Source organism: Ammospiza nelsoni, chromosome 14 (genome assembly GCF_027579445.1).
Source record: "Ammospiza nelsoni isolate bAmmNel1 chromosome 14, bAmmNel1.pri, whole genome shotgun sequence".
In the NCBI taxonomy this organism is placed as follows: domain Eukaryota; kingdom Metazoa; phylum Chordata; class Aves; order Passeriformes; family Passerellidae; genus Ammospiza; species Ammospiza nelsoni.
In genome coordinates, this window is record NC_080646.1 from 9772278 (window position 1) to 9786590 (window position 14313).

A 14313-nucleotide genomic window follows, 5' to 3' on the forward strand; every position below is an offset into this window, starting at 1 on the left:
GTCTGCCCTTATTACATCAATATATAAATGAGATGGAAAAAATCCCATCATTCAGCTGTGTCCTTCACCCTTGACAGAAAGGAAAAAAGTCTATATTAGTGTAAATGAGACTGAGGAAATGGTATGCCTTAATTTTTGTAGCACTAATTGGATTTTTTAATGTCTAGTAGACCTTAATTTCATAAGGCAAAGCCAGATTTAAGTGCAGTCTTTTAATCAAAAAATACCAGCTGGACAGAGTATATCACAGGCAAAAAAAAAAAATATTATGTCCTCTCCTGTTCTATTAATTTCTGAGGCACAAAAAGCTGAATTCTACAAACATGAGAAAAGTCATCATTAGCATCATGCAGGTAAGAATTAATTTCCAGGGTTTCTTGTTTGACTTCAGAAAAAGAGTTTTTCAGCACAGTGAATATATTTTTTTAAAAGGTCAAGGCCTTTTGGTTTTAAAACTATTAATGATCTGACATTTAAAGAGTTCTGACTTTTGACTGCTCTTGCCAATCTCTCCCCTGGCCTGTGTCCTAGCCTGGCCCCTCAGGACTGTCACCTCCTTAAAACCAGGGTTAAATTTGGAATAGCTAATGCATATCGAGAAAATAATTTGAATGTTTTATTTGGTTTTGCATATTACCCAAACTCATCTTGCATAATAAGTTTATAAAAGGCATGTGTGCTATGTTTCGTTTATTCTACAAATTTTCAGCCAGCCCACACTAATTTTTGAGACTCTGCTGACAGGAAAATACAATTTTTTTGTCGTATTTGCTTTTTAACTGTAGTTGTGGGACCTGCATAGCATGAAAAATGCTGATACTTGAAATTAAATCCTTTCATACCTCACATTTTGTATAACCTTTGCATAACCTACAAGGTTGGAGGCATTGACATGCAGAAATCAGAAGTGCCAGGGAACAGGTCTGTAGGGATCAGAAATAGGTGGCTGTTGGGGTTCAGGAAGGTCTGGGGTAAGTTCCCCCAATATTACCTGCAAATAAATTTTGCAAATATATATTTGCAAATATATTGCACCTTGCAGTGCAAGCAGGTTTCAGGGATATAGTTTTGTGGGATTTGTGGCAAGGGAAGTGGTTTTTTTTTGCTTTGTACATACTGTGTTGCACATGAATAACCTGATGGTTGAGTTTTTCAGGTTAGTAGTTCTCTCTGAAACTCAGGAGATTGCCAGAGGATCCTCACTTTTGCACTAGGGCTGCTGACAGCTTTTTTATACCAACAAATAATGTACATATCTGAGATCTGTACTGTAAATCTGACAGCTACAGATGGTGTTATATTTTTAAAGATCAAAGTGAATAATGTTAGCTTCTAAATGTTTGAAATTTCCTTTGTATTTTTAACTTGCAGCAGAAGAAATGTGTCATTCTGTTCCCTTATTGGCTGCTGGGAAATCCACAGTGCCAGGAGCTGTGTCCCCCAGTTGCTGAGAGAGCCTGTGTGCAAGCAGCAACCAAACACTCTGCCTGATGATTCTGTTGGTCTATTAAAATCACCAGAAAATGGGAATCTGCTTCTTTTCAGGTTGTCTGATGTGAGCTGCACTGAGTGGGGACTGAGGCTGGCTCTGGCTGTGCCTCTTTGTGCCCAGCGCCTTGCTCTGGGGTCCCTGTGGGCACAGGGGCTGTGCTTGCGCTGGAACCTCTCTTTCCTGTTTTTAATGCACTGGCTTTGGTGCTCTTGGCCACATTTGGTGATTTTTTTGTCTTTTGCATGATCTGCTCTAGAAGGAGGCTGGTGAGATCAAACCCATTTAAACGTGGCAGTGCTGGAATTGCTCTCAGCACAGGCAAGCCCACACCTGCACTGAGTACCCAGTGTGGGCATTGCTTTGCATCCTTCTAATCTCTCACTGAGCAAATTGCTTAGCCTTTAATTGCTCTTAATTTTTACATCCTTAAGTTCCATTAAGGCCGTGCAGCCTTGCATTAAGCCATCTGTTGGCACCTTTTCCTTGCAGTGAGGGTGTTGCCAGCCCAGGGCACAGCCCTGTCCTGCCCCTGCTGCTGGCACGTGGTGGTGGCCACCAGGGCAAGCAGGGCCCTATCATTCACTTCTGACCTTACAGCTGGTGGAATTCCTTATTTGATCCTTCAGGCAGCAGATCAAAAAGAGTTATACAACTTGTTCTTTAAACTGAACTGATTGGCTTTTTTTTTTTTCCTCCCCTAGTGTAAGTGGAAGAAAAGCCTCGGGGGAGAGCATTTGAATAGGGCATGGGAAAGCATATCAATAATTACATGCATGGATTAGTGCACAAAAGCACTCCCCTCCAAGGATTTGCTTAGTGCTGTGCTGTTTGAAATAATGGAGTGTTTAATCATATTATTTTGCAATACTGAGGCTTTGATTAAGCCACTGATTGAAATCAGCTTTTCAGATTGCTTTGTGTGGAGATATCCTCATCAGCCATGCAAATTCCTATAGCATGGGAGGGGAAAAAAGTCACAAAGATGCTGCCCTGGTGGTGTCAGTGGGTTTTACATGCACACATATGGTCTCACTCCAGTCTTCTGTTTGTAGGTGTGGTGTGTTTTGATCATATATCCTCTGACATTTGCTCTCTTCATTTTGTAAATACACATGAAGTAGCCCATACAACCTCAAAGCACCCTGAGCCCTCTGCCATGCAGAAGTCCAAAGAATTAAAAATAGTAAAAAAGATTCCACTACTGCATTGAAGGAATTTTCTGCTTGTTTATAAAGGCAAAATAAATTCCTTCCCAAGGCCAGCTGCTTGGGGCAGACCTTGGTGCATGCAGGCATGCCCTGATCCAGAGCTGGCATCTGGGCCATCCCCTTGTGCCCCTGGGCTGTGCCAGGGTGGAAGCTGCAGGGGAGGGAGGGAATGTGCTCCAGAGACCTGCTCTCTCCACTCCAGGTTTGCACCTGCAATTTACAATGGCATTTCTCCCTGAAATATTACAATGCCAGCATTGTGCTGCAGAGGAGGCTGTGCTGAAAGCATTAACTCCAGTGGAGCTGGGGTGAATGCAGAGGATGTAATTTTTAACCAATCCAGAGCAATGGGATGGCTTTGGGGACTGTTCATGTGCTGATCCAGCTTCATTTGTCACGAGGGTGGGAGAGGTGCTGACTGTACACAGTACAAGTGTTTTTTCCTGTTTTCAGAGTTTGAACTCACACCTTTGCAAAAGGGAGGGTGGTAACATTACTGAGGTGCAGATTTATGGATCCCCTTTAAATGTCTTCTCAGAAAAAAGACTCTGAAATGGTCAATTACACCACCAGTTTTGTACACACATGCCTCAACTTGTTTTTTTCCAATAAGTAACCTTACCTATGGAGGCTTAGTTCAGAGTCCTCTCAGTTCCTGTCACTTGTGTATGAGTGTTTATTCACAGTGTCTTGAAAGGTTAATAGACCTCTAGAGATGATCCCAAAATAAAGTGTGAGCTTCCTCAGTGCCCAAGATAAGCCTTTTAATTTGAATATTGGCTTGCTAAAGGCACAGTGGTGTTGTGAGACCTCACAGATGTTACAATGATTTTCATACTGAGAGCTTTTTTCCTGAAGATTTGTTCTTTTTGGATTTACTGAGCTGCAAATCAAAAATGAGCTTAATTGATGTCTGTGCTTTTAACAGACAATTCTTTAGCTAGCTACTTTTATTCTAATTTTTTTTGTCTAAGTAACTGGAACTATTATGTTCCCTAAAAATGCAAGAAGCACTTTTGCTAATTATATTCTGTTGAAATAATAATGCCTGTAAATGAAAAGAGCTAAAAAGATGGATTTTTTTTGCACAAATTTCATATATTTCTGCAGGTGAGTTGATACCAAATTTAATATCAAGTGGGCACCAGAGAATCATGACTGGGTATTTGAACGAGTTGCATGACCTTGCTCTTGATTAACACTGCTGCCAGATTCAGCACTTCAGCCACATTATGAGGAGCTTGGTCTGCTCGTGAAATAAGAATTTCAAGACTGAAAAGAAGAACTTTGAGTAATTTTTATTTTTAAAACAGCTGTTTGTTTCTCGTTCTGTCTCTTTTAGAGGCAGTGTAATTTTTGTCCCAGCAGCCAGGGTTTTCCAGAAGTCATTCCCTGTGCCTTCCACCACTTTGGGAGGGAATTCCACCTGGGAGCACAGGACTTGACTGGCAAGTACTGACAATGGCACTTTCAGAGGTGCCTGCATGATTTTAGGGTTTTTTTTAATAAAGAGAATAAAGAGCAGCAAAGCCTGGGTGCAATTGCCCACTTCTAGCCCAGCCCATCGCTCTAGGCCAGTTCTCCCACCCTCCTTTACAACTGATAGTAAATCCTCCCTCTCTCTCAGCTCTTTACTGCTCAGGGTTATGTCTCCATCCTTACAAGTCATTTTTGCTGTGGGAATGAGTGTGAGGAGGAGGAGGAGGAGGAAGGATTGTTTGCACTGCAGGAGCAATGGGAGCTGCACCCATCCCACCTTCCTGCACAGTGAGGAGGAGCAGCTGTCAATGCTCTCAGAGCTTCTCTCTGCTCTGCACAGATATTATTCTTTTTTGTTGAGTGGTGAATATTCAGCTGTTGATTCAGCCTTTTGAATTCACATAGCCAAAAGCTGCCCTGGGTAGATGTGGTATAAAAATGCCCTGCAATGGCAGTGAGAGCAGAGCTGCAGAGAGGAAGGGAGGTGATGGATTCTATTTCCAGGCTTGCTGGTGGCTCTGTTATCCTGGGATGCCATCTCGCTCTCCAAGGCTGTTTCCTCAGGTGTAAAATGGAGCCATTACCCACCTGCTCTCCTCATGCTGGGTTTTGCACCCTTGCAGGTTGCAGCAGGCTCTGATTGCTGTGCTGTGCCCTGGCAGGCAGCCCCAGAGCCTGCCCGTGGCAGCTGATGGGGTCTGAGTGACCTGGATTCATTGGCATATGGCATTTGGGAAGGGAATGAGCTGCCTGCTCTCCTCGTGCCAGTCTGCTGCTGCCACATCCCAAAATGGCTCAGATTTAGTGTCTGTCTCTCCCCAGCCCTGTGTGCTGCCCGTGCTGAGTGAGACCAGGCCATGAGCTGGTGCTGGCCCAGCCATGAGCTGGCACTGATGGGTGTGGAGGTGCCAGGAGCTCAGCACTGGGCTGAGACAGCTGAATTTGCTGGGTTTGTAGCACAGGGGGATGCTTGTCTTGACTGGAGTGTGTGCAGGAGGTGTGAGGTCAGAAGAGGTCCTTTATCTTCATCCTTGGTCATCATTGAGAAACTCATTTGTGTGGTTCTCTTTTTTTTTTTCTGCAAATATTTGATCCAAGATGGCACAAGTGTTGAATGCACAGAGGTAACAGGTTGGAGGGAATGAACCCTAATTTTGGCTTGGAGCAAAGATTAATATTGTGTATAAACTGCAGCCACTGTGCTAATTGCTGTGTGTGACACCATGAACTGCAACTTCTCCCCACAGCAGCTCTGTCATCATCCCAGGTCTGCCTTTACTTCAGTTTTAGGGAGAGGGGTTGGTTGTTTTTCCAAGTTTGAGATGTGTGTGTATACACAAGTGAGAAGAGTTAATACATAAACTATTTTCACAGGTAATTTTTAGGCATTGTAATGGGCCTGGACTTTCATCAAGATGAGTATTTCAAATAGGAGAAAAATCTCCATCCATGATCTGAATAAATACAAATGGCACTGCAAACTACAATATATGTACATAGAGGATTAATTCTTTTCAGTACAGGCAGTAGTAGCAATGTTCAATCTAAATAACTTGGCACCAATTTTATCATGTTGTGTTTAGCAATACAGATTTTTGTTTCATGACCAGTGATGAGGGATATATCACAAAGTAGGATTTTGCATTTGCTTCTACTCTTTTCTCTTGAGAGATCCTCATTATCTAATACTTGTTACAGCAAATCACTGCAGATCTGCTGGCACTGTCAGGTATGATAAACTCAACGTGTGCATGATGCTGGGCTGCAGCAGGAAGCACCACATTCCAAAATCTCTGTAGGCATCTGCATCCTCCACCAAATGGCAGATATATGAAGATATGTGCTTTTAAAAAATATTTTTATTTCAATTGAGCAGTTAATGCAAAGTTGTCTACAGTTAGTGTGGAGAGAGCACAAATAATCCTGGGCTGTAAACTAGAAATCCTTATCCCAGAGATGTTAAGTGATCTGCTAGTCAAAGTTTTAAAAATGTGTAATTAATGGTTTTGCCTCTGGTGGAGTACCAGAGCTCCTGTCACAAACATACTTGATGTTCCAGATCCTACAAAGATTATTTTGTCCCAGTTTCTTCATGGCCAGTGCATCCCCCTGATGTGCACTGGGCACTTAGTGCATTTGAACGTGTCTGGGTGCTGATCCCACAGGAGTTTTATTTGTTTTATTTACTAGCAGGAAGGATTGCTGTAGCACAGAAGTGTTCAGTGATCAGTGCCTGGTCTGGTCCCAGCATCCCTGGCTGTCCCAGGTGCCACCAGCTGGAGCTGGCTGTGTCACAGCTCCCTCGGCCACCAGCATCCCACAGCCCAGAGGATGCTGGCTGCCACCAGCAGGGACTCTTTACAGCTGAAGTGATTTAAATCACTGGTTGTGCTCATGATTCAAGTGATAAACAAGGAAATTTGAATTAAATAATTTGAACTTTTCCTAAGTGAGAGCTCATTGCCGTTGATTAGGAAGAGTGATACAAAACACATGGCTTGCAGCTAGTCACACAGTTGTGAAATTTGGCATGGTTGTATATTAACCAGAAAGTGATACTGTATCTGACACAGCTGTGAAGCACTTGGTTAGCTCGAGAATCTTATGGCTTGCTTGTTAAATTCTTTGGAAAAGGTTAATGACATTAGAGGAGAGTGGTTGTTTTTTACTTGAGATTTCACTCTTAGGAAGCAAGGACAGAAATTAAAGGTCGACTAAAATGTGTAAAACCATGAGTTGAAAATTGCAATTATATTTATAAAACATGCTTGCCAGATTTAATAATGAAAATGCATTTTCTGTCTTAAATTATATTACCAGATAAAGAATTATTAGGTGTGATTTTCTACTTTTCCTGTTTGACTTTTCAAGCAGCTTTACTCGGAGCAGTGGATATTGCTGTCAAATTGATTTTTAAACAGTTGGGGTTTTTTAAAGAGTATTTAATCAATCATTAACAACTTTGGTTAAAATTCATGAGATTTTAAATATTCATAAATTCTCTCTGCCTTCATGTGAGGGTCCAAGCCCGGCTGGCAGTGCTGCTGCTCCCCAGGCAAGCTGCAGCTCACACGAGGAGCAGCTCACAGGGCTCAAACAGGCACAGTGTGCTCTGCAGTCTCTGGTTAGCATTGCTGTTAGTTTATCACAAAAGCTGATAAACCTCTGATAAAATGGAAAGGAAAGGAACCCTGGGAGATGAAGTCATTCCTTTACCAGTAAAGTGCTTTCTTGAACGTAGAAAAGTTACAAGTAAGGCAGAATAATCATTCTCAGTTTGGAGCTCTGTAGGGCCATGGTGGAGGGTTTTAAAAGTACCTAATTTTGTGTTTCCCTTGAAAGTTGAGTGCCACGGTTTCACAGTAGCCTGAGTGTGCTTCAGTGGTCAGAGGGGTTTGGGATGCAGTGGGTGTTTCCCCTGTGCTGAAGCTGTGTCTGGAGTTTGGTGGCTTTGCCATCCTGCTGTGCTGTGGGAACGTGGTGGCACCAGCTGAACCGTGGGCTCTTAGGGCTCCAGAACTGCAGCAGGCCACACACAGCCACAGAAATGCATCTTCTTTTCTTAATTATTATAAAGCAACACCAGGAAATGCAGGACGTTGTGTTCTGGGGGTGTTTCCTCTTCTTCAGAGAGTCAGAAATCAGTCTGGGGGCTTTGCTGACCTGTAGAGCCACCTCTGGAAGGCCAGAGGCATGTGGAGCATCCCACTGGCCCTTCCAAATCTGAGTCACAACTAAAGGTCAACCCATCAGCTGCCTCAAATGATTTAAAATGTTTCAGTTTGGACATTGCATTTTCTTATTTTTTAATAATTTATCAACTAGCACGCTATCACTATGACACAGAAAGACAAAATGCAGGTGGGCTTTTTTGTTGTTGATAATCATAGGAATAGAAACAGAGGTTTTGCCTTTATTTCTTAATGAAAGAATGAATTGAAATGTAGATATTTGCACCTCTGAGCTTCACTATCCATTGATTTATCCGCCTGGATGGATGTGTACAGCTCCTGTTTCAACAGCAGCAGCTTCAGTCAAGATTCCTGAACAAATAGGTAGATAATAGTGGGGACTTTGCCTTCATTCTGCTTTTATTGTCTCCATATTTACTTTATATGCTTGCTGCCCCTGCTGCAGAGCAGCCAGGCACAGTTCTAACAGGGTTTTCTGGTGTAGTTAAGAAAATGTAACAGAATTAAAGTTGTTTGTAGAATAGGTTTGTATGGAGGAAAATTCCTAGCATTTAGAGTAAAATATTGGGTTGTACTACCTTGGTTTTAGTAGAGTCAACTGAAAATACAGAACTTTTTAAAGGTGAAAAAATTCCAAAAATATTTTTTCAAGTAATGTACTTTTTTAAAGAGAGTAAACAGCTTGGGGGAAACTTCCCCTCCTTGAATTTATTATTACAGAGGCAAACTCCATGGCCTCTGTAGGTGTTACAATGCTAATCCTGTGTAATGGATAAGGAAAGTGTTTAAAATGTTAAGGAAAGCTGCCCCTTCTTTCCACCCAGCTGAGGATGGCATCGATACTGGCCTGTGAAATGAGAGCTGGCTTCAGCAAGGTACTGATAAGGGAGAACTGAGGCAAATGCTACTCTGACAGCTGTAATATGACAGTCCCATTGTCATTGCAATTTATTTTGAGTAAGTATTTTACATGGTTCAGCACAGCTGTCTGTCCAGAAACCTGCAAGCCCCTGGAAAAATGTAGAACTTTGTGCAAGTCTTGCAAGGAGAAAACCACTCTTTCATTTTCTCCCTTCTGAGGCCTTGCTGGGCTTTACCAGTTCACTCCTTCTTTCTTGAGCTAATTGTACTCTTAAATCACTTCATTTGTTTGATATTTGCAAATTTACTGCCCTCGATTTTAATTTAAATTTCTGGGTGGTAGCTCCATTGCAGTACCATTGGTTTTGGATCCTGTAGTAATTCTGTCAATTACCTATTCATGATGTAATATTTTGTATGGGACAAGAATATATTGAGTGGTACACTTAATATAAAACATTATATAATGTAGCTTTTAAAAACCAAAAGCATGAAAATGCATATAACAGCTCAGTAGAGCTTGCTTTGCAGTTCACTTCTACTGCTAAACTTGGATTAAAGGTATGGTTGGTGGTGAATTAATTTAGTTTTATGGCATTTAAGAAAGGCTTAATTCTGATCTTTAACCTAGATGACTTTGTATGTATCACATTTGGTTCTTTTGGTCCTGAGTCTTCTCTGCTTTCCTGTGTGATTTGCTTGGTCAAACACTGAAGGTAAAACAAAAGCCCTCCATTGTGTGCACAAATATTGAGGAGAAAGAAGCTGATGTTTGGGATCAGGATTTTGGGGTGCTGCATCACCCACTGAGAGCTGAAAAGGCAATGTCTGCATCAACACTGGAATTTGGTTCTGTTTCCTTTCCCTCTCACTTCCCAGGTTGATTGACTGGTTTGCATCTAATGAAATTTTCATGCACATCCACAGAACAGTGGGATTCTGAGGAGAGAGATGACTATTTCAGTAATTATCCCATGCCTGTGTGTCACTGGAGTCCTTGGTGCACCCACACAGGAGCCCAGGCTGTAGGTAGCAGTTCACAGGAATGGCAGCAGGGGTAAATCCAGCTGTGGGGGTTTGCTTTCACAGGAATGGCAGCAGGAGCAAATCCAGCTGTGGGGGTTTGCTGCCTTTGGCAAAATATGAGAATGGGGAAAGAAGGAAAGAATGCATGTGAATGTCCTTTCCTGGAAATAAGTATTTTGAGGAATAGATGGGTACTGAGGTAATTTAGCATGGGGAGAAAGAAGCCAGTTTTTTCTTGGGCTATGGCAGTAATTTTAGGATGCTGAATGTCACTGAGTGGTGTCAAGGAGAGGTGCTCAAGGCTGGAGTGTGGCTGGGCAGTGTCACTGCTCTGTCTTTGCTTTTGGGGCATTGCCAGGTGCTCTCTGCCTTGTGCTTTCGGGCTGGGCTGCTGGGACGTTTCACCTTCCGCAGACTCACGCACCCATTTCTCCTGTCCCTATTCCAGAGAACAGCCCATCTTCACCACCAGAGCCCATGTCTTCCAGATTGACCCCAGCACGAAGAAGAACTGGGTTCCTGCCAGCAAGCAGGCTGTGACTGTTTCCTACTTCTACGACAGCACGAGGAACAGCTACCGGATAATCAGCGTGGATGGAGCCAAGGTAGGAGCTGGTACCTGGTGTGTGTCTGTGCAGAGTGGGATGTCAGCCCTGCCTGAGCACACTCTGGGGCTCATTTAATATTATAAACACTCCTTTTTTATATAATCCACCAAGGAGATTTACAGTGATAACTGGAAAAACACAGGGCACCCTAAAAGTGATTTTGCCCTGCTTAATTGATTTTATTTCTGATGAGTTTGGCTTCATGATAAGTGAGCTGAGAACTTTTAAGTGTCCAAATTGAGTCAGTAGCATGCTATCTGAAAAAGCCAACTATATCTGGCTGAGGCCTTTTTGGTGATAAAAGTGTTCTTTTTTAAAAGAAACAAGGAGACAGATGCATGAAGACTATAGCTTTTAATGTAAATGTCAACTGCATTTTTGCTTTTGTCTGGCTGAACTATTTACTACTTAATTTATTAGTAAAGTAGTAACTATTTAGTACTTAATTTTCTTAAGCTTTGGCACTGGACTTCATCAGCCTTAGGTGACAAGTTAGGCATGAAGGCTCTTCCTCCAACTTTTTTTGTTAATTTGTTTTGCATTACCAGAGAGTGTGCTCAAGTATTTGCTGTAAGAATCCAAATAAGTTGGTCTGAATAGGTTGCTCAGTTTTTATTACAAACCACATTTATCCCTGTGATTAGTCCCTCCAAAGTCACTTGGTGGGTGACAACTGTCCCCTGGCAGACCCCAGTCAGAGGTATAAATGAAAACATTTTGCTCATGTACAACAATCATCGGTCATTTCTGTCAGAGCACAAACCACAAGGTAACAAGATGAGTTTACAGCCTGTTTATCTGTGTTCCTGTTTGGATAAGGATGTTAAAATATCACTGTTCTGGGAGATAGAGATCACAGAAATCATCCCTTAATAAAGCTTTTCTATTTGTCATGCCTATTTCACATACTTGTTTTTCCAAACATCTCCTGTGCTATATTTGGTTACATATTGGCTTATAAATCTGCCATACTGCCTGCTTTAATTGATGGTAATGTTTCATTGACACCAGTACAGCATTAATATCTCCCCATCAGGAAGCTGTTTGTGCCAGTGAGTTAATTCCCAGGAATTCTGCAGTTTGCAGCAGCACACACAGCCCCTGGGGGAAGCTGAGCCCCCCAGATTTCCTTGTGCTGGGGCTGCTGCTGGGCTGGTGGCTTTACAAGCCCTGGCAAGTGCAATTTCCAAGCCAAAGCTGCTGCACTCACAGCAGTGGCTGGCTTGATTTGTGGCTGTGCATGCATGCATTAAGACCAATTAATGAAAACAAAGTAATTACAGTGTGTCGGGGGGGGGCTGCAGGGGCAACGTGTGGCCACAGCCAGAGGTCCTGCCCAGAACTGTAAAATGTGTGCACAGAACAAGCTGGGCACCCGAGCTTTGCTCTGCCACCTGCTCAGGAGACACTCAGAGGGAACATTCACCCCCTGTCCCCTGTTTTAATGTGTCCCAGAAGAAGGTGAGCTTGCCATGATTAGAATTCTCCCCTGGGGCTTCCCAAGCAAGAATCAATTGCGGGCCACATAAATTATTCCTCTTGTATTGAATCTTTGCTGGTTAAGGAACAGGTCAAGAATAGATGTTACCTTCGTGCTCACCTCTGGAGAGTCCTGTGACCCTGCCTGTCCATCTTAAGAGTGCTAACTGGGGGGAAAAAACCAATGTTTGTGCCAAAAGAAGTTGCATTTTTTCCTTCAAACAAACTATTGTTTAGTGTTTTGACCTACTTTTCCAGGCAGAAATGAAACTGGGTAGAACTGTAAGGAAGAATATAGATGCTTCAGATGATAGTGTCCTGCTTTCTGTACATCTCATTAGAACAGTCTTCCATGTGCTGGCAAATACCAGATGGATTAATGTGACAGCATCACTGTGGGCATAAGTTATGTCTGATTTAAGGACAAAAAAGCTGAAGCTCAAGTAAATGAAGGGACTTGGCCCTAGAAGGAAGGCAGTGATGAAAGATGTGTATCTCTTATAACTCTCCATCCTTGTCTGCTCTGCAAAGGGGCTGTTCCAACAGTTTATTTTAGACAAACATGTATGATTCACATTGGCTTGCAGAGGAATTTCAGGTAAATCCAACTTGTATGAAGATGTTGGATTAATTTGGGGTTCTTTTTTTTACCTTATGTTGACATTACATACTAATGATAAAAATATTTTGAAGTTATCAAGAATATAGGGTGCTTCACCAATATAAATATTGGTCATCACCTGGTTGCATAAGCTTGGTTTTCCTTGCAGCATTCAGCCTGTCACCCTGGGCCGTGCTGAGCTGCCATGTGAGGAGGAGCTTGGAGCTGCTGAGAGCTGTGCTGAGGCAGGGCAGGGCAGGCTGGGCAGTGTCACCCCGATGAGCTCTTCCCTCCTGATGCAGCCCTGACCTGATGGGCTGTGACCCTGCAGGAGTGGCTTCCTCAGGCAGCTGCTGCTGTCCCCAAAGGTCCAGACCCTCACAGTGCCCTGTCCTTCAGTGCCATCCTCTCTTCTCCCAGCAGGCACAGCCTGTCCCCGTCTCCTCCTTGTGCCTTGTCCCCACACCTGGGATGCAGGGCAGAGGGGAGCGGAAGGATTTAGCAGTGGGTTTAAGGTGGGGATTAAGGGAACTGCTGAGCCCATGTGTTTAAAGGTGTTTAGGGTGCAAATATTTATTGGTAACTCAGTTTGTGAGCCCGGCTGGCAGAGGAGCTGCCTGGCTCTGCTGCCCAGCTCAGTGCAGCACTCACTGCCTCTGCCTCAGCCCCTGGGGAGGGAGAGGAGAGTCTGGGTGCTGCACATGGGGGTGGTGAGGAAAATGGAAAAGAAAGAGAATAAGGCAAAGATAGGAGGCAGAGTGGAGTCTTGGGAGTTTAACTCTTCCCTTGCAGGAATATTCAGGAGTCCAATATGCAGGCCAGCCAGGAGAGAGCATACACCTGCAGGTGCCAGGTTCCTTTAAAATTCTCCCATCCCAATAACAAACCCATTAAAATACCTGGGGAATGAAGCACTGCAGAGAGGAAACCCTAGATTCAACACAGCTTGTACCACTTTAATTCCTTATGTTTGCAAAGCTAAAGACAGCAGCTCTTCTAATTCCTGTGTGTTTCACAGAAAAACAGGTGCTGTGGACAGGAGCTTACAATTTATAGCAGAAGATTTCACAGATACCAAAGGAGAATTCACTGCATGATCTTAACCAAGATGCCATGACCAAACAAGGGAATAGATTAGTATATCTTTTAATTGCCTTCTAATTGACTTGTATGTTGTTAAGCAAGTAATTTCATCATGTTTTAAGAAGTTTCTGGCTGGAGGCTAACTGCAGCAAAATGAATGCTGGAGGAAATGATATAGTAAAATGCAAGGGCACACACTGATTCAGAGTTAATGAGGCAGCCAAGAGACTTCACCATATGAAAGTGCCCAGTGTTGTGGACAAAAGTCAGCCCTGTTGAAAGAAGACAAAATATGGTGGTGATGCAGGGAGAACATGAAGTTTTAAATGCCCAATTGCTGTGCGGGGTGTGGGGAAAGGCACACACAGGGCTCCTCATTAAAAGTGGCCTACATTGGCTTGCCTTTTGGAGGCAAAAAGGAAGTTTGACAGTGTGAAAATTATGCAGACCAATAACCTCTGTCATCCTCAGGAATAATGCATGACAGTACCCTGGTTGGTGGGTTTATTTATTTTTTATAAACTGAAATTACGTGCTACCCAAACAGCAGACAGAAGAGGGAAAGGAATTTGAGATGGAAATATAATCCCTCAGAAACAAGCCTCTGCCCTCTTCTCAGATGTTCATGTTGTATTTCTATAAAACTTGGGATTGCAACAACATCATTTTTCTCTTTTGAGAAACGAGCTGTTAATAAGGAGCATAAAGCTAGCTTAAAAATTAATAGCCAGCAATAAAGTGCATAGTGAGACATAGTGAGCTGGCAGCAGCAAAGTGATGCAGC

General features: G+C 43.0%; 1 protein-coding gene across 4 annotated transcripts in view; it reads left to right on the plus strand.

The window, feature by feature from the left end:
- Positions 1–14313, plus strand: part of HOMER2 (homer scaffold protein 2) — a 59149-nt gene that overhangs the window by 12150 nt on the left and 32686 nt on the right. For all 4 annotated transcript variants that reach the window (XM_059482052.1, XM_059482054.1, XM_059482053.1 and 1 more), the window contains exon 2: positions 10207–10363. In XM_059482052.1, the coding sequence (XP_059338035.1) occupies positions 10207–10363 (157 nt within the window). The remainder of the gene's footprint in view (positions 1–10206; positions 10364–14313) is intronic.